A 21064-nucleotide genomic window follows, 5' to 3' on the forward strand; every position below is an offset into this window, starting at 1 on the left:
ATGTTGATTGTTTACAAAGTACGGTCGATTTGCGGAATGTCGAAAACACGTACATGAAGCTGACAAAATTTCCGACACGTGGACACCAAGAACTTCCGAATCCGTCCACCAGGAGCGCCACAATAAGGCTATGATCATTTAGAATCCGGGCAGTTACAAACGTGTGTATTTCATTTGATCGAAAAACTTTCTATGGAGGAAATGAAGGTGTTATTATGACATTTAATGTAAAAATATAATATATATTTATCAAGGATTTCAAGAAATACTCTAACTTTTTCATAAAATCTCTTTTTATCTTTGCACACTTTTTTCAATCATGTATTGATTTATATTTTTTACCGGAGCAAAACCTTTGCAAAATCATGATATTTTACACAAACTCACCTGGAAAAGGCAATTGGAATCTGGTTGGAACCTTTTCATGAGTAGACATCTCGAAGAATTTGATCTCTTAAATCCGGTTTTAACATTTTTTTTTTTTCAATCAGAACACATCTGTCATATTGCGTAAAAACCGGATGCACAGATTGCGATCTTTGGAACTGATCATATTTAGTTATTTACTTGGTGTCTTCTAGTCAGCCAACACTTTTTGCCGGTCCGAAATGGATTTTTGCACTATTTAAAGAGTCTGCATTCAGTTATCCCCAATAACCATAAACTTTTAACCATATTTAGGATCAAGGGTTGCACTCCTATGGTTGGTTTGAACTTCGTGGGGATCCTAGAGTGGCTCCTTATACTTCTTAATTATTTGGTCCGAAAAAAAAAAATCAGAAAAAATCAACAGTTTATGAGCTTTCAAGTCAACAATGAAGAATTTTCGAGGCGCAAAATGCGTAAAAGGAGCAAATTTGTGCAAAATTATTCTTATCATGTCTTTTTGCATCGTAAATATCTCAAACACATGTTAACTTAAAAATCAATCAAAAATAGTCAAGATAGTTCTTTTCATAACCAACACAACGCTACTAAAAGTTTTGCATATCCGAGTTCTAGTAACGTAGCTATCACCGAAATAAAGTGTCCGGATACTAAATGATCATAGCCTTATGAGCAAAAGTTTGTTCCAATTCTAAATGAAGCAAACTTCATCAGCACAATCTCTCAAAGTTTAAACAAGGAGAAATAACAGTCATTTGTATAAGTATGTAATTCTATCACAGATGAATTTCTATGAAATTGAAAGTATTATTTTTTCATTGATTCGCAGGACAAATACATAGTAATTTTTACAACGAGTTTAAAAGAACTCAAATCAATGTTATTGATAGAATAGGCAAACCAGATAGAAAATTTCCGTACCCTAAGTTGCAATGGGTTAACGGCTGCGGTGTGTATGTTTGTGAAAATGATGGATCAACCCATCATTTTCCTGACAGTGTCGTTACACACAATCTTGTTAAACATGGTGTCATAATATGGCCTAAATTAGAAGAGGAGCTGGACATCTTTATTTAGTTTAAATTCAGCAGTAGGTTCAAAGATGTCTATTTTTTTTTTCATGATCCATGTTGATAAGATGAATGGGAGTTGAAACACTTGCCCTCCCTTCCGCAGAACAATCGCAACATTTGGTAGTGAAAGTATCACAATTTACCATAATAAAAGTTGATACTTTCAATAGGGCATAATTCGTTTGGTTAGGTAGTTAGATGGTTTAGTCTTGTAGAATTAAAAATAGAGAAAACGTGTGAAAAGTATTACGATGTTAGGTAAAGGTTATGGTATTCGCCTCCCCAATGCTCTAGTAAGTGTGTATTTGCGGTTTATGAATTTCGTTGGCTTATTCTTAAATCAAGCATTTTACAAGAACTAGAGGCTCATTGGATGGGAATGCTGTTGTTGGAAAATGTTATATTTCATTTGGTAAGACGTTTTTTTGCTTTTTATTTAATTATTCATTTTTAGCAAATCTTTACGTTTTTCGGTTTAGTTTGAAATTCATCTATGGAAGTATATATTAGAATGTACGGTTTTGAAGAATAACAATGAGTAGGTAGTCCTAATTACTGATTTCGGGCATTTTACAATAGGCATGCGGTATATTTTAATAGAACCCCTATGTAGATTTTTTGTAAATTATGATGGATTTTAACATTCAACTATGTGAGGTAGGTAGGGTACGGTAAGATGTGCTCTTATATCCATATTCTGGTAAATTTTCATGATTTTGTGATGTTGTGATAGGAATAAGGTAGCTTACTTCTACTATTAATTTGAGCTAGAATTTTTATTAGTTTGAAATAGGCTTGCTCCAAAAAGCAAAACAAACTCTCACATCCATATTTTGGTAAAATAGTACTCTCTAAATTTGAAATACTCAGAGCCCGCCTACCTTTTACTCAGACGTCGCCACATGTATGAAGCAGCCGACGGCTGATCTTAATGAACTCAGATATCAGCGGAAAAATTACTCAGATGTCAGAAAATTCGGCACTCAGAGAACTCGAGTGCTTGACGGCGACAACTGAGTAAATGTTGATCAGTTTGTGCGAAGTGGTCAGACTTGGTTGGTTTTGTGCAGCAAAAACTTGAAATTTTACATGGTGAATATATTGATTTTAAAGGTAATTTCTAGATGTTGATACGGTTTTATTTATATTACAGAATTCTGCGACGAAGTAATGATGGTTCAAATAGATTTGTCATCTTGTTCGGTCCCGGCCCGGGAGACGGAACCCGACGGGCCAAAAAAAAATCAAAAAGTTTGTGGATTTTTTTTTTAAATAAAGGTGTAATATTTGGACTTTTATTATTCATCAACCAACAAATCCATCATTTGTCTGAATAATAATACAAGTTTTCGTTATTCTAGCATGAAAAAAGCGGCCAAAAACCGCTTCAGAATTATTCGCGCATTCTGAGTAACCATGACTCAGTTGTCGTGAAAAGGGCTGTTAGTCAGTTCTGAGTAAAGGCCGTTTAGTCAGAACTGAGTAGGTGCGGTTTTGGCGACAACTGAGTAACCGCCACTCTGAACTGAGTAGCTGAAAGTTAGCGAGTATGATTAGCAATGAAATGGAAAAACTCTAAAAAGAAAAACAAAAATTTCAAAATTTAGAAAATGAAAGACAAAAAATTAGGGAAAAACAGCAAATAACACTTCAATTACTTCATGCAAGAACTAATTCCTTCCTTTATATTTCTCTTTCCTCTCCTTTTCTCTTTCTTTTATTTTCATATACCCCTGCGCATACGATTCGGAGTCATATGATGACTGGACCCCGAGACAACTATCACGAAACCCATCACACATACCAGTGGAATTGGGGCGGAGACACGAAGCAGACGTTCAACAGACGACGATGAAGGAAGGAAAAACATATAAGATAAGTTAAAATGATTCCTTTAATAACACAAAAATTAAATGTAGTTAGATGCGTGGGGAGTATGTAGAGGCCAGTCTCGAACCCGCCCATGTCCTTCCTCCAACTGGTATCGGGAGGGGTTGGTTTATTATCTTGAACTGCATTTTATCCATATTCCATGGATATAATGAAGTGCTTGATGGTTTAACCAACGTCTCAAGATCGCTTACTATTCTACGCTGCCTTCTCTAAACTTTAAATTTTCTTCTCCAAACTATTCTAATTTTCATTTCCAGCGTCAGCTCCCCGAGCTATTTAAACGCCATAAAAAAAAAAAAAAAAAAAAAAATAGGCAAACCAGATAGAAAATTTGATTTAAAACTTGTGTAGGTATTGATTGCACCAGAGAACATGATAGGAGTTTCACTGAATAATATTTAGGAGCTAAGGAGCATAAGTTTTACTTGGCCACATTACTTACCAAGGTGATCTCCATTGCCACATTTCCTTTTCCCCGAAAAATCAACGTGAGATTTGTGGAGGGCGCACAGCCGGTCTGCGCAAAACAATTCAAGATTCCCGTCCTCTATCGACTACACGGACTTGGCCGGCTTCGTTATTGGTTCATTTGAAAGGAAGAGATCCTCAAAATTGTACAGAGAGATTGTATTGCTTGTTCCCAGCAATCTGTCAGTTGGTTCAGACAATGGTGCAATGTTGATTATCTCATTATCTCGAACCATCACGAAGTGCAACCATTATGCTATTGGCTAGGAGGGGCCGCAGCTAATAGCAAGCTCAAATCTAAGCTCGAACTCAATATAATATGTACGAATCGTGCTGAAAAACTAAAAAAAAACTTGTTTTTGCAATTTGGAAACAAATTACTGAAACTGATTAGAATGGTAGCTTACCAAACCACTTATTATTTTCCGCTGCAATTAATGGTAGAACAATTGAATTTATGGAGTTATTATTAAAAATGCTGATAAGACGCGGTGGTTCCGTACTCTAGGAGGTTGCAATGGATCCAGGCTGTAGATAATGTGCTTGTTTGCAAGAAATATGATGCACGAAATTGTCATTTACCTGACAGGCTCGTTCCACTCAATCTAATTAAACATGGTTCCATAAAATGTTATCCGGAAAATGTTGAAAAATTACCTACGACACTGTGCAGGATTTGAATTAATAATCCGCTGCACAACTGCACTGATTTTGTAGGTCACAAACAGTAGCAAAATCAATTTCTCACGCTCAAGAGCTTCAAAACTTAATTAAGAAGATATGAAGGGAATATGCACTATGTCAGTATCAATAGAAAGATCATAATGGTTTCTTTGGTTTGTGTGACTATGTAATTGTTTTGTAAATTATTTTATTTATTTCTGGTTTCGATTATAGCCTTTTACCATCTTTATGACATTCGCGACTTTAAAGAAAATCAAACATTTTTAGAATATCATGATATTTTTTTCAGTGCATGTTTTGTATTTTATATTGATTTGTACTCCTCCAGTTTAAAATGTTAAATAATTTCAATACAATAAATAATCTTGTAATGTCGATTTTTTTGCATTGGTTTGCTACGGAGATCACGTTTTCTTAAATGGACTGGAAATCATCTAGCCATGCAACTTTCAGTTAAAGCTGTTTATGTTAGGCTTGCCAGACACTTTCAGAAAAAAGCGGGACATTTCACAAAAAAGCGGGACACAGCCGAAAAGAGCGGGACGTTTAAAAAACTTAAATTTTTTTTTTAAATTAAAAACAGCTCAATTATATAGCCAATCATCATCCAACGTTGTTCTTAGAAAATACGCTAAAGTTTTTTTTCACGAGCATTGATGTTGTTCAGTTTTCTCTAACATGACTTCTATTTTCACTGGTTTTTGCCATGAGCACTTTTAATTTCGACGGATCTCACGAATTAGAGAAAATATTTCAAGTCCTACATTTAAACGGTGGATTTGATAACCCATCGTGTAATAAAAAATTGATATCAAATTTGTTTTAAAAATTTAGAAACTCAAGAAAACTTCCATCATTGTAATATTGTTTAATTAAGATTCTGGCGAAAAATTAAGATGTAAACTTAAACAGTATTTTCTTCATACCAAAGTTTTTTACATTGCATTGGTTGAACGTGCTCCGAGAACGATTAACTAAATAAGAATCTTTCTGTAATGCCTAGAACATTAGAGTTATTCAGTATTGTCTTCTATGAAATATGAAAAATGCCGTTTATTTTGAAAAAAAAAAAACGTTTTTGGAAGCTTTTCTGTGTTGAACCAATAATTTCAAATTGAGGCTAAAGTTTGATTTTTTGTAGTGTAAGTTAGTGACCTCTGTAAAAGTTCTCCAAGAAAAAAAGCGGGACATTTTGAGAAAAAACGGGAGAGCGGGTCGTTCAATAAAAAAGCGGGACATGTCCCGCTTTTGTCGCACGGATGGAGACCCTGGTTTATGTTGAATTTGCTTTTTTTAAGAAATTTGATTAATATCAGTCGATTTGTGCCGTATTTTACAGCGAGTTACTAAAAATATTCATTGCAAAATATCAAATCGTTATGTCCAAACTAACATTTGTGTCAAATTTTATGAAAATTAGCTCAAATTTGTTTCAGTTGAGTCTTATTTGCCTTGATTCTGTATACTTCTCATCCCAGTTTGAATATCTTAGAGCAAAAGTTCGTTTATGTTCTAAAAGAGAACGCGCAATTTGTTTTTCGAATGTAGGGGAGATGGGGGCATAATGGCCACCTTAAGGAAAACGGTTGTTTAACCATAGAAAAGAGCTATAATATGGAGGTTACATTATTGTTTCGTGTTCAGACACTTGAAAAGCCTATTCCCTAACGGGCTGAAACGTGAAAAACTAGATGAAAACGTTAAAAAATGCATTTTAAATAAATTTGCCAAAAGCTGAAAACCAGCCACTGTGGAGGCATAATGAGAACCCCCCCTGAGGCAGTATGAGCACCATTAATCAGGGCAAGATGTGCGATTTCTGCCGGGGAATCTAGCAGCGAATTCAATTCGATGAAGTCAGGTGAGTCGTAGAATCATCAAACAAAGCAATAACAAAATAATCTAGGTCTGTTTGTAGAATACAAACAATTCACGCACGGTCATACATTATGTGCTTTGTTCGGAGGATGATGCTGCTAGCCGTATAATGTAACAATAAAAAAATCGATCATGAATTGTAAATGGAAAATAATCACCTCGAACAGAAATCTAACGCTAGTCTTTTGATTACTTCTCCGACACCTTACCAATAGGCTAAATCGTCGGATGAAAACTAGTCAAGATGTGGCGCTAAAAATCAATTTTAATTCGCTGCTAGATTCTACGGCAGAAAATGCTCATTATGCCTCGATAATATGGTGCTCTATATGCCCCCAGTCAATAAATTTAAGTAAAAACGTGTTTTAAAATTGATAAAAGTGAAAAATCAAAAATTTTATGATGGTAAAAATTGAGAAACAATGTGTACATCGTAATGCAGTGCGTACATTATAGATCAAGATAATTTTAAGATCATAAGAGCTTATTTCGTGGTGCTCAAAAATTATAATATTTTCGTAACTTGAGAACCAAGCTAGTTTTTTTTAAATATCTCTGTAAAGATGATAAGGAGATTCCTTTTTTGTGAAAAATTAATACTATAGGAAGTACGAAACAAATCCTCATGAAAATTTATTTAAGAAAATACGTACTTTCGTAGAAAAGAGTAGTGCTCATTATGCCCTGGGTGCTCGTTATGCCCTCATCTCCCCTACATGGATGAAATTTACTCAGAAGCGAGCTGATTTTTATCCACCCTTATTTTTCGGTAAATTTTACCTTTTTCGCATTCACCTAGCCAAATTGTAAATAATACCATGTTCCCATTCACTGATTTGAAAGGTAAATGCTAGTTGGTTTGATTCGATTCTTCAATAAAAATAAAACAAAACAAAATTTATTCAAAAATGTATATTCATTTGAGATGAATAGACTTTATTGTTGAGGCAAGTCCTTTTTTCGCCAGGCTCGAGGCAATTCGACTTCGGGTTCTTCCGAGCCACCATAGCCACTGAATCCTTCTGCATTGCGTTAACACATTCATGCCCTTCTCCGGCCCGGCCGAATAATCCGGTCAGGTCCGGCTTTTCCAGAATGATATATAGAGGATGACGTGGAATACACCTCGAAGCTTCAAATTGCCTATTTTCTCCAATCAGCTTCGAGCTGATTTTTTACTAAAACCAACTTCTTTGTTTCATAACTTTTTTCTCCCACGCTAGATTTTTTCGGCCCTATACCTAGTGTTTTTTTGCTCGTCTCGTCAAGATCTTTCAAACTGTTGATGCACGTCCGTGTACACGAGAAAACCAAGTTTCATATTTTTTTGCCCAGTCTCTTTTGATAAAAAATGCTAAAAAATATTTGATTTTTGTCGTATGTTACATAGATGATGTGTAGTAGCCCGTTGTGGGAGGGTTCGTTTAACCCTCATCCGCATTAGATTTCATTACCCTAATCAGCACTAGGAGCGTCAATTTGACACTCCAAGCTAAAACCGTCGTAACTCTTTTAATATCTAACCGATTACAATGAAACTTATATCAATAAAAACCTTGTAATGTCAGGGAAATATGTTTTGAACATTTATATAGCTAAACCTTATTGTTTTCTCGTTATTCAGCATGAAAGAAAAAAAAATCCGAAAAAAAACATGCCTCAGGAAAAGTGTTGTAGTTCATATATTACACGTCCAAAAAATATTTGCTTTATGCATATGAAAGCTAAAGTTAATGTCTACATCATGAAGCCAAGAAATATTTTTTAAATTTTTTTTTAATGAAATGGTCACAAAAAGTTCAAAAAAGTGGTCTGAAAAACCTACTTTTCATTGGATTGCTAGTAGAAACTGTTTGAGCGGTGGTAGAGCTTATGTAAAAATATCATTACAAATTTTATTCTAATTCTTTAGATTTTTGATGCAACAAAAATGAATTTAACGGAAGTTTTTCAAAGTTGACCACTTTGCGCGATTTTTTCACAAGTTGAAATTTCATCTGTTTTAGTGGTCCTCCGTCAGGTTGTACCCGGATTTTCAGTGCTTTTACTATGCTTGGACCAATAAAAAGTATATTCATTGGATATCACATTTAATCTACATTCTAGTGAGGTGCAACAGTTCACGCTGTGAGATTTCACAAAAATATGAAAATTATAATCGTAAAATCATTCCTGAATTTCTAGAACCACAAGCAGCACGTCCAGCAAAACGTGTTTGTTTGCTCTCCGAGTAGGTACGGTGGATGGTGATTTGGGCAGAGAGTAAAGCCGAGAGCCGAAATAATGATGCGTGTCGAGCGTTTCTTGGTTGGAAATTTTCTATTGATAGTAGTTCGAGTTTGCTCTCAATTGATTCAATTCAGAACCCAGACAAACTTTTGAATCTATCAGTTTCTGATTAGGATATTATTCTTCCATTACAAAATTTTGAGTTTTATTTAAAATAAACATTTTTGGAGGAAGAAATCGTTTCCCGTTTCAACGTGGAGTCTTCTTTTCAGATAAATTGAACATCAGTTTCCATCAAATTCTTTCAATATTTAGAAAGTATTTCAACCAAGACGAAAAATATCGGGACATGCGAAATTGATTGATATTTTCGAAATCTGTCAGTCACAATAAAATATTCTGACTGACCTTCGAAGGTCTCGCTAGCGAAGTGACAAAAATGGAAAGCGATGGTCACTGTTCGAAAAAATTATTGACTGCACATGTTCATGAATCATGATCAAGAGAAAACTGGAAGTATCATGGAAAGCGTGGTCGGTAAGCGTCTTTCTATGATAAAAGCCATCGTTCTGATAATACGATATCGACAAACATGCTGAAAAGTGACAAAGGTTGCTGGGTCAATTTCAATAATTTCTTTTCGTTCTACGGGAGCAATCGCAGCTCTGACAGACCTTTCTTTGTTGAATGAACTCACTCACTCACTCAATTTCATAAAACATTAACAAAGTGGACTGTATTTTGACCGAAACTTAATTGGCGATTTGCAGCAAAGCTGTTTGACATGCAACGCCAACTGGATCTCACTTATGGAACCAACAAAAGGGTGACGATAGCTGTTTTTTAACACGGCTGTGAATACAAATTGTTCCTAAAAATGAGAATTTTGAAAAAATTGGTAAGTTACAAAAAATAAAAATTACCGGATCTTGTAAGAAAATCATCAATTTAGTAGTTTCAATGCTTTTTGCGTTTACAAGTATAGTTTTTCGGGATTTTTCTAATAAAATTCAACTGAGATTTTGATTTCGAACCAAGAAGAAGCTTGTATAAAATAAAATCGGTCTTATTCCAGAGGAATACACTTTTTTTCCAAAACAAACATGTTTATTGATCTGAAAACGTTACGAAGACGGAACAATATATTAAATCGGTGGTCTATACAATTCCTACATTCAGCACAAGAGAGGACAGCATAAAAAGCCAAAGGATTTTCGTCTAGTCGGAAAGACGAGTATTTGGCCAGCAAAATCGACCAAAAAGACTAAGTGGTATGGCGATTCGAATAATTCGAATAATGATTTATAATAAACTCTTTCTGGGTATTTAATATATTTCGGATTCGTTTGAATTTGTGACCTTATAAGGATTTTTGAAACTTGCGTAACTAATTTTAAATACGCGTATCCCTTTTAAATTAAAAGTTTATTTCTTGAATTTGTTCTCAAAATTTTAACAACTTTCCATAAAATAATCATTTTTAAAAAAATCAACAAGATGAAAATAAATGATTTGATATTTCAATGTACAGGTTGAAATTTTCGAATTTTGTTTTCCTCCTTCGCTATTTTTTCTGGAAAGTTTGATGATTTTTTTGACCTACGGATAGAAATTACGTGTTAAACTCAACTACAGATATAAGTACATAAAAATTTAAGAAATTAGTTTACCTTTGTAGGAATCACGCGCTTAACAAAATTCGAATGAATCGTGAGGTAGTTGGTATCCAGTTCTTTTTTTTTTTGTTTGTAATTTTGAACCTTTTTCATTTCGCCAGTAGCCGTTTGAATTTACGAAAGCAAAATAAGTTGCAATTCGAACGCGTTTGGCAGCAAATTCTTTTCCCATGAGTAATGTCTTCTAATAAACTCGGTGGAAAACTTTAAGTAAACGTTTGTGAAATAACAAAATGGTGTTTTTCCGAAATTTAAAGATGACCAGTGATGAAATCTGCGTCTCTGAAATGTTTCGCACTTATCAATTTCGTTTCAGTTGTTCCTTTTAACCCTCATCCGCATTAGATTTCATTACCCTAATCAGCACTTGTGGTGTCAATTTGACACCATAAGCTCAAATCGTTATAACTTTTGGCGTGTTAGACCGATTTAAACAAAACTTACATCAAAAGAAACCTTGTAATGTCAGTAAAATATGTTTAGAACATTATATACAGCTAAAGTTACAAGTTTTCTCATTATTCAGCATGAAAGAAAAAAAATCCGAAAAAACATGCCTCACGAAAACTGCTGTAGTTCATATGTTACACGTCCAAAAAAATATTTGCCTTATGCATATGAAAGCTGAAGTTAATGCCTACATCATGGAGACAAGAAATATTTTTTTAAATTTTTTTTAATGAAATGGTCACAAAAAGTTTAAAAAAGTGGTCTAAAAAACCTACTTTTCATTCGATTGCTAGTAAATACTGTTTGAGCGATGGTAGAGTTTTGAAAAAAATATGACTACAAAATGTACTAAAATTCCAACATTTTGCTGTCTTTAGATTTTTGATGCAACAAAAATTGAATTTACTGGAATTTTTTAAAGTTCACTACTTTGCGTGTTTTTTTAAAACAAATTGAAATTTCATCTGTTTTTGTGGTCCACCGTCAGGTTGTACCCGGATTTTCAGTGCTTTTACTTTGTTTGGACCAATCAAATGTATATTCATTGGAAAGCAAATTTAATCTACATTCTAGTGAGGTGCAACAATTCACGCTTTGAGATTTCACAAAAATATGAAAATTATAAACGTAAAATAATTCCTGAATTTCTAGCCTCATTATTTCATTATTTCTTGTTTGTTTTCTCTCTGAGTAGGTACGGTGGGTGATGATTTGGGCAGAGAGCCAAGCTAAAAGAAGAAATAATGAAATAATGAGGCTAGAAATTCAGGAATGATTTAACGTTTATAATTTTCATATTTTTATGAAATCTCACAGCGTGAATTGTTGCACCTCACTAGAATGTAGATTAAATTTGCTTTCCAATGAATATACATTTGATTGGTCCAAACAAAGTAAAAGCACTGAAAATCCGGGTACAACCTGACAGTGGACCACAAAAACAGATGAAATTTCAATTTGTAAAAAAATCGCGCAAAGTAGTGAACTTTAAAAAATTCCAGTAAATTCAATTTTTGTTGCATGGAAAATCTAAAGACAGCTAAATGTTTGAATTGTAATAGATTTTGTAGTCATATTTTTTCAAAAACTCTAGCATCGCTCAAACAGTATTTACAAGCAATCGATTGAAAAGTAGGGTTTTCAGACCACTTTTTTGAACTTTTTGTGAGCATTTCATAAAAAAAAATTTGTTTTCTTGGCTTCATGATGTAGACATTAACTTCAGCTTTCATATGCATAAGACAAATATTTTTTTGGACGTGTAATATATGAACTACAGCAGTTTTTCGTGAGGCATGTTTTTTCGGATGTTTTTCTTTCATGCTGAATAACGAGAAAACTAGAAGCTTTAGCTATATATAATGTTCTAAACATATTTTACTGACATTAGAAGGTTTCTATTGATATAAGTTTTATACGAAATTCATAATTATTCAAACGACTTAAATAGATTTTACTTTTAGAGTGTCAAATCGACACTCTAAGTCGTAAAAGGGAGTTTTTTTGTCCAGGCTTCCAGGGTTCGTCCATAAAAAAGTAAAAATACAATATAAAAGAACTTTTGAATTCATTTAGGGTCCCCGAAGAAATTTTTGTATTTTGAAGCTTCTGAAAAAAGTAACAATAAGCCATCTAACTTGCAATAGTGTCAAAATGACACTCTGATGCGGATGAGGGTTAACTGAATTTTGACAAACTGCATTATCAAATTACTCCGAAAATCTCACAACTATTGTTTCGAGAACACGTTTTCCCAATTTGACATTTTTTTCCGAATTTTATATATTCTTATTTCTATATATTCTAAACAACTTTCCACGTGCCTGGAACTCACATCTCATTTTCAACCAGCTTACGAGGGGCTTCACCAACATCCGTCGTAGGGAGCGCGTTCTACTCAGATAAAGCATGGATCATCCTAAATGTAAGGTTTTTATTGCATTTAAAAAAAATAATAAAAAAAAATATTCCGATGTTGTTTTGATGAAATTTCGAACTTTTCGTCGAGTACCACTCATCATAGTTTGGACACCCTACTCGCTGACCTCAGACCTTATGAAATTTTTGGTAAGGAACAGTGATGGTAAATTTCGCCCGTCACGCTTGACCGACTAGTTTTGTTTCATCGAACGACTGGCACTGTTCTCAATTGACGGAGCCTCACTACTCGCATGACTGGCAAATCTCTTCACACTTCGATCGGCTGCTGACTTCATGTACAACTAATTGAACGACTTGCTGGCAGAGAGCAACAATAGCAATAAAAAACTGAAAACGAGCTTGCTGGCAGGAGCAACAATAATAATAAATGCTTTTCTTGTTCCTTTTCGGTCGTCTTCGGCTTGCTGGCAGGAGCAACAATAATAATAAATGCGTTTCTTTTTCGTCTTCGGTCGCTTGAATGCGATTGCTTGACTAGGTTATTATTTTAGCTTCAAATGAATGGGGAATGAATGACTGGCAAACGAAGTGACTGGTCGTTAAGGAACAGTCAATTGAGTTTGACGGACCAAATGCTTCACAGTCACAGCTTCACGCCTCATGACGATGACTTTTGCCAAGCCTGGTAAGGAAGCTGCCCAAAATCATCTTCACGTACGTTTCGTCATCCATGAGGATGCATCCGTCGAACTTCGTTGGAATCTTGTTGTATAACAAAAAAATTCCAGATCCGACAACTAGAAGCGCTTTGGTATAATAAACAGTGCGTCCAGATTTGTCGTGATCCATGCTTTATATAATCGAAACAAAATAAAACTTCATTTGAAAGAAAATTTTTTGTATTCACTTAAATAAGCAATCTTTTTTCAAACATTGCATTTGAAGCATTGATGGTGAAGCAATGTATCAAATATTCAGAAATGAGAGGAACAAATGAGGATTACGGTTCAAATAGGGTTAATTTTCTTCTCTTGTAAATTTGAATAAAATTTTAGTTTCAATTTTTTTAAGAATCTGAAATATAATTGATGTCAAATAAAATTTCCAGCTGAATTCCACCTGATGATTTAATACAAGTTCTTTCATCAACAAGAAATATCAATAGTCAATTTATATATCATAATAAATCCCCTGTGAATAGTTTTCAACTATTTCTAAATTTGTGATTTTCACCAGGTTTGTGTTTCTAAATAGAGACTAATTTTGATTACAAATAAAAGTTATGAAACAGCGATCTCCTTCAATTTGAATCTTTATTTAAATCCTCATATTGATATTTTAATCTTGATTACAAAACTTAATTTCGAGTTGAATTTGAATACAAATTTTAAATTTCTATCCCGAGTCTGTAATCTGTATCCGGGATATTTTATGTTAAACCTTGCATAAACCGGGCATATTTTCTCCAGAATCCAGCCAATACCCAGGAAAATTTTGTAAATATTTCATTTAGGGCTTCCAAAAAATTGTTGTTGTTTATTTTGACAAAAATTGTTCAAACATTTTTTTTGGAAATAATTCTAAAAACTCAATTTAAATTTTTGCAAGTTAAGTGAGAAAATCCGCGCAAAATCTAGGCAATCTGGCAAGCTAAGTCTAACTTTATGCAGTCTGTAAGACTTTTTGGAGTCTGTCTTTTGAAATTCAATATTCGGGACTTATTTACTATCAACAATATGGTTGAATATGGTGGAAGTTCTGAACCGAATTTGCTTCTCTATAGTTTTATAAATATTTGGCAGATTTTTGTGATTTTATTGTTTGTTTTTGTTATTATTTCATATTTGTAAATATTTTGTCAACAATTTGTCCTTATACACTGAGTTTTTTTTACGCGGTACTTTTTTACGCGACTTTTTTTACGCGGATTTTTTAACGTGGATTTTCGAATTAACGCGGCGAGAGAGATATTCTAAGACTTTTTCAAAAGAAAACACTTTAGAATCTTTTTGTAGTTGGGAAAATCTTAGCTCTGAGACTAAGAACGTGATACATGAGATTTGAGAACTGAGACCTGAGATATGAGACCTGAGACCTGAAATATGAGACTCGAGATCTGAGACACGAGACATGAGACATGAGACCTGAGACATGAGACATGAGACATGAGACATGAGACATGAGACATGAAACCTGAGACATGAGACATGAGACATGAGACATGAGACATGAGACCTGAGACATGAGACATGAGACATAAGATGTGAGACGTGAGACATGAGACTGAGACATATGAGACATGAGACATGAAACGTGAGACGTGAGACGTGAGACATGAGACATGAGACCTGAGACTTGAGACATGGGACATGAGACATGAGACATGAAACATGAGACATGAGACCTGAGGCATGAGACATGAGACCTGAGACATGAGACAAGAGACGTGGACATGAGACATGAGACCTTAGACAAGAGACATGAGACCTGAGACAAGAGACAAGAGACATGAGACATGAGACATGAGACATGAGACATGAGACGTAAGGCATGCATGAGACATGAGACATGAGACCTGAGACATGGGACATGAGACGAACTTAATTCCACACTGTGAAATAAGCCTCACTTTATTCTAGTATTCTATTTATCTAATTGATTTCGTTTTTTATCTTTAAAATAAACTATCATTGTACGAAAATTTTTAATAATCATGGTTCTTACGTGTTTTATTAGCAACGTACTTTTTTGCCAGGATTTTTTAATTAAAATGGTTTTTTTACGTAAATTTTCGAATTACGGGTTTTTTTACGCGGATTCTCGAATTAACGAGGTTTTTTTTTACGCGGATTTTCGAATTAACGCGGTTTTTTTACGCGGATTTTCGAATTAACGCGGTTTTTTTACGCGGATTTTTTTACGCGGTACGAATCCCCCGCGTAAAAAAAACTTCAGTGTACTAGTTATGTCAGGTTTCGTCATTTTATTGCCAAAGTTTTATCATAATTTTGTTAATTTTGTTATTAAGTCATGTTTGTAATTTTTTGTCAAATATTTGTCCTTATACTAGTTCTGTCAGGTTTTTGTCATTTTTTTTTTCAAATGTTGGTTATACCGTATTTTATTCAATGTTTTGTCTTTTTTCACTTTTTCGTTTGTCATCATTTTGTTTCCGATTTTTGTCATTTGATTTTAAAATTCTTGTAAAAGTTTTTCATATATTTTTGCCACAGTTTTGTCATTATTTTGTCTTTATTTTTAGTTTTTATAACATTAGTTATAAAACTTCTTCGCGCTCACTGTGTCTCCGACCTTAAACTTAACGAAAACAAAAACTCAAAACAGCTTATACCGCTGCCGCAACTCATAATATAAACTGCTTCGCAACAATTCAGAAATGTAAAATGCTGCTTAACGTATGGCTATCTACGCACATTTTTTGTGGAACCAAATTATCTTTTTTTAAATGAAAAATGCTATCTGTACTGTGATATTTTTTAAAATTTAATTCCAAATTTTTTTAGTTTAAAATTGTTATTATTTAAACAGGATTTTTTTTTAAATGTGAACTCTGAATTTGAAAATTAAATCTGAACCTGAATCTCGAGTTTGAGTCTATACTATTGGAATTTGAGCTGCAAATTCTGAATCTAAATTCCAAATATAAATTTAAAAACTCATTCTTTCATCTGAGTTGTGAATTTTGAACTCTGAGCTTTCATTCTTAAACGTTTTTATCCTATTGAGATTTCCAAATGACAACTATACCAGGTCCAAGAATAATAGATGATATTTATGTCAAATGAGCTTGTGTTCCATAAATTAATTCCATTCATCTTCTTTCATCTCATGCAATGCTTACTTTAGTTTTCAACCCTCATCCCAATTCATAAGCTTTACCAATCTTTCAACTGTAGAACAAAACGTCAATTAGTGACAGCTCCGGATAAGACCTTCGAATCTATTTCAATGTGTCTTCTTTTTCTATGTTTCAGGCTTGCTTACGGTTATTTGTACCTTTGGCAGGTGTCTTATCATCACCTAGTAAAACATCACTTCAAAACTTATCAGCAGAAGCGACGGTGAAATAAAAAGCTCAGCCCCGTGTATGTGTGCTTGTATAAAAACTCGCACACCCAAAAAGCCTCCACAACAGGCAGAACCAACAGCCCAATTTTCATTGGTTGGGACAGTACTCGGTGCGGCCAGGTCTTCCAGACGAAACTGAACTCGCGAGCAAAACAAGTGGCGCTAAACGAACCATATCGTATCATTTCGCTGATGCTGCATTTAAACAGCTGGTCATTGCTATTGACCAGTCGAATTAATGACACCGAACCGTGACTAAATTAAACCGCCCGGTGGCACCGCAGAGCCGCGAAAACCGATTTCCTATTAACTACAAGAGAGCTCTTTTTCTCTCGCGCTTCTTTGATGGCAGTAATTTCATTCTGATGTCAACGAGAAAAACAATGTAGGGCTATAGAGAAAATAATAGCCCGTGGCTTCTGGCAAAAACCGAACATTGTGGGTGGAGAACGCGTGTGATGATCAGCAAGGGCCCAGGAAGCTCACGTGCATTGAAACGAGTGATATGAAACCGATCATATAGAACTGGAGATTTTGTAGAATAACAGAAAAAAAAATTAAATGGAGCAGAGCTCTTCTGTGAGATTATAAATAATTCGTTTTCAATTAAGGTTTAATGTGTCTATAAGTTCCTGCGGAGCTTGGCAACGTAGCATAGAGCGCAGTCATCATCAGTGTTTGCAGGCGCCTAAACTGACACCGAGCAGAAATGAAAGTTATTGAGCTAGGTAAGTTACAAATTTATTGATAACAGTTCGTCAGAATGCTGAAAAAACATTAAACTCTAAGTATGTGTCACTAGATTCCGATTCATGGTATCTGTCGATTTTATCGACAGTATCGTCGTCGAGATAAGTCGGACATTGTGACACTCAACGCTTTACAGAATATGTACTTCCATTTTCTCAAGTTTTTAAACTAAATTTCCCGGATTTGCAAGGGCCGGATTAGCGAGAATCTGGAATACTTAGGATAAATGTCAGAAAAATATTTCAGGCTCCCCTTGCATTTTGCTTCTCAACAGCTTTACTATTTAAGAATGCATAACATTCTCTCAATAACCATGCATTGTGGTTCACGTCAACAATTTACCCTCAAATAGCAACAATCAAAACCCTCCTTTCACATCGAAGTCATAATATTCGTCAGTCCGATTTTCTATGACAAAGACAAAGACTGTACACTGTACTGTACACCAACGAAACAGGTTAGTTTTGACAAGATCTGGCGATAAAATGTATCACTTTCCATATTTTTGGCAAGAGCCAGAGTGGCCACAGAACCGGGAAAACCGGGAATTGAAAATCTAACCGGGAAAACCGGGAATTGAAAATCTAACCGGGAAAACCGGGAAAACCAGAAATCAGACCCAAAACCGGGAAAATTAAGAAAAGGAAACCGAAATTCAATTTTGGTTCTAAGATCAGGGATTCAATCCAGAATACAAAATTCAATTTCCAAGTCAGAATTTAACAGTTTGAAAATGTGTAAGAAGAATATCATAAGATTGGAAATTCTTAAACTACTCTCTGATTTCACTTTAAATTCCTCTGAATTGAAAAAAACTCACTAATTTCACCGAAAACTGAGAAATCCAAAAAGTCTCTTAAAATTTGTTCAAGTATCGCACATCATTACAATTATTTGAAAAAAAAAACTATCAATCATATAAAAGCAAGCAAATTGAAGTGAAATTTTGAATGGAAACGTAAAAAGATGCTAATATTATAATTTTCCAGTGATAGTGTTTAATTTTAGAGTTAAACACAAGACAATCATCTTTATGCACGACACGGTGTTTTTTTTTTGTAGCTTAATAATAATAATTTGACATCGCCGAAAATTTGCCTAGTTGCCATCTCCTACCAAACGCACTGATTGGAAAATTAACTTTTTTCGATCACTGGTCATAATTTATCCAGAAAATTTTAAATTACACTTTTTAAAGCTTGAATATGTTAAGATTCATTTGAAAATTAGCGAAAATTTCAAATGAACTTATTTCTAACCTGATGCGTGCCGAAAATTGAAATAAAATGTAGGAAAAACCGGAAAAAAAATTTCCTTTTTTCTTAAGGGTGTGTTTATGTCGATAGAAGACTCTATGCAAATTCTTCAAAAATCTAAAATGTTTCAACATTGTATGGTACTTTCCTCAAAATATACATATTTGTGTTAAGAAAAAAAAATCCTTGAATTTGAATGTTGGAAAATTATAGCAATAATATTGATAATTTTTAGTTTATTTCTTTTCGATAGCACAAGTCAACCAAATTTACGTTATTCCGTTTGCCCGGGGGGTTAACAGCGAATAGTTGAAACTTTTGAGAAAACTGTGGCGTGCCTTAAGTTTATTTTTCACAGTCTGGTGAATTATGAGAATTTAACGATATTTTGGAATAGTTTTCAATCAAAATAAATTAAAATTTTATTGAAAGCATAAGTCAAAACAAATTTGAAGTCTTCAACGAAGTTGTACATTGAATTTTAATCTTTGATGTCGAAAGCTCATAAATATTTTTCAATGATATCACAAATACATAGTTACATTTTTTCTATTGCTTTTTTAAACTTGGGGATTTCTAAACTTGAGGATTTTTAAACTTTAGGGTTCTTAGTTATCAATGATTTTTGAATTTCAAAACCCAATATCACCAGAACAAGAATTTACAGTATCTGATAAATGATTCGAATTCAGGACGGCACAATCAATTTGTGAAACAAAGGCTTTACAGATTTGAAAACATGTACATTAGACTGAGTCGATTTGGGGTAATTTTTTAATTTCTCGAACCCTGGGGTCTAAAAAGCTTCGTTACATATCATTTATTGTTACCTGCATTTTATAACTAAGCTCATAGTTTCTAAAAATGTTGAGTCTTCTTGATTTTTCAAATCTTATTTGTCCACTTATCAACTTGTTTTTGCATAAATCCTTAAAGTTAGTTTTAGCTTAGCATGTGTATGAAGAAATTTATAAGATTTGTTTTCTTGATACAGGGGTTGTTTCCATGCAAACATTACAAAATACATTATAACTCTATTATTAACCGGCACACTTATCTAATTTTACCTCGAGAAATTGACTCAACATAAAAATATATGTTGAACAATTAACTGTTACTTTTTTCACTGAAATCAAATCCACATTTTTCTGCATAACAAACCTAATCCTCTACTGAATGAAAATTGAAAACGTTGAGATTTTTATTTGATGGATACATTTTTACTGTCAGAAAATAGATCTGTTTTTCAATAATTTTTTACTGTTAAAATAATGTACGGAATCAGTTTTTTAAAGTTGTAAAAATAGTTTGTTTGACAGTACTGAATCATGCTAAAAATATTTTAAAAAAAGTTCGAAACCAAATATGAAGTAGTATGCAGCAGAGGATTTAGAAATGTTTTTTAACCTTTTTATGGCTACTACCAAAAGTTACATTTTTTTTAAATTTATTTCAAAATTTGCAATTTCAATGTATCAAAATGTTATCTTGAACTCATAATCTATGAGTCCTGAAGTTCAGTTTAAAAAAAAGGATAGGTAGTTTAATTCGAGTATCAATCAATTTAAACTGCAAAATTTAATTTTACTATGCTTTGAAAATCAAAAATAATTGTTTTTTTCTTTTTTTGATTGACAATACTTTTGATTTATTTTTAATAAATTTAGAAATTATAACTTTGAAATTCTTTTGCATTTTTTCCTATATTCATTTTAAAAATGAAATTCCTTAGTTTAAATAAAAAAAATCAATTGGTGCATCTGAATTGAATAAATAATTCAAATTTTGTCTAAATTTCGAACTTTGAAACTGCTGTTGAATATTCCCCAAAACGGTTTAATAAAGACTCTGTAACTTGTTGCCCTTATTTTTTTTAACTTTGTAAATCAGAATTCAAGATGCAAAAACAATGTCTGGTGAATGGTTTCTAACTAGTTTTTCATTGCAACAAGTGCAAAAAGTTTATTTTTTTAAGCTTTATTTTTATTTTTATTTACATAGTATTCCGTCTCACGACATAACTTGACGAACATAATTCCTAAAATTCACTCGGTTCATAGCAACCGTTCTCCAATTTCTCGGGCACCCCACGTTCGCCAGATCACGCTCCACTTGGTCTAACCACCTCGCTCGTTGCGCCCCCGCTCGTCTTGTTCCTACCGGATTCGTAGCGAACACCTGTTTTGCAGGACAGTCAACCTGCAATCTCCGCTTCAAGTCCTGCCGGTTAGCCGTTGTATCTTTTTCGAAAAATTCATGATATTCACGGCTTATGTTCTTTCGTTCTTTGATAGCTCATGTTTCTTTAATTCTTTCCATCATATACGAAAATGTGATTATTTTCAGGTAC

The 21064-nt window shown here is 33.7% G+C and overlaps 1 protein-coding gene across 1 annotated transcript in view; it reads left to right on the forward strand.

Annotated features, from left to right (window-relative positions):
- LOC129745242 (glycoprotein-N-acetylgalactosamine 3-beta-galactosyltransferase 1-like) overlaps positions 1 to 21064 on the forward strand; it is a 43440-nt gene that overhangs the window by 1224 nt on the left and 21152 nt on the right. Inside the window, exon 2 of the mRNA XM_055738187.1 lies at positions 16615 to 17436. Within this exon, the coding sequence (XP_055594162.1) occupies positions 17418 to 17436 (19 nt within the window). The 5' untranslated portion in view covers positions 16615 to 17417. The remainder of the gene's footprint in view (positions 1 to 16614; positions 17437 to 21064) is intronic.

The sequence above is a fragment of the Uranotaenia lowii genome, chromosome 2 (assembly GCF_029784155.1).
Source record: "Uranotaenia lowii strain MFRU-FL chromosome 2, ASM2978415v1, whole genome shotgun sequence".
In the NCBI taxonomy this organism is placed as follows: Eukaryota; Metazoa; Arthropoda; class Insecta; order Diptera; family Culicidae; genus Uranotaenia; species Uranotaenia lowii.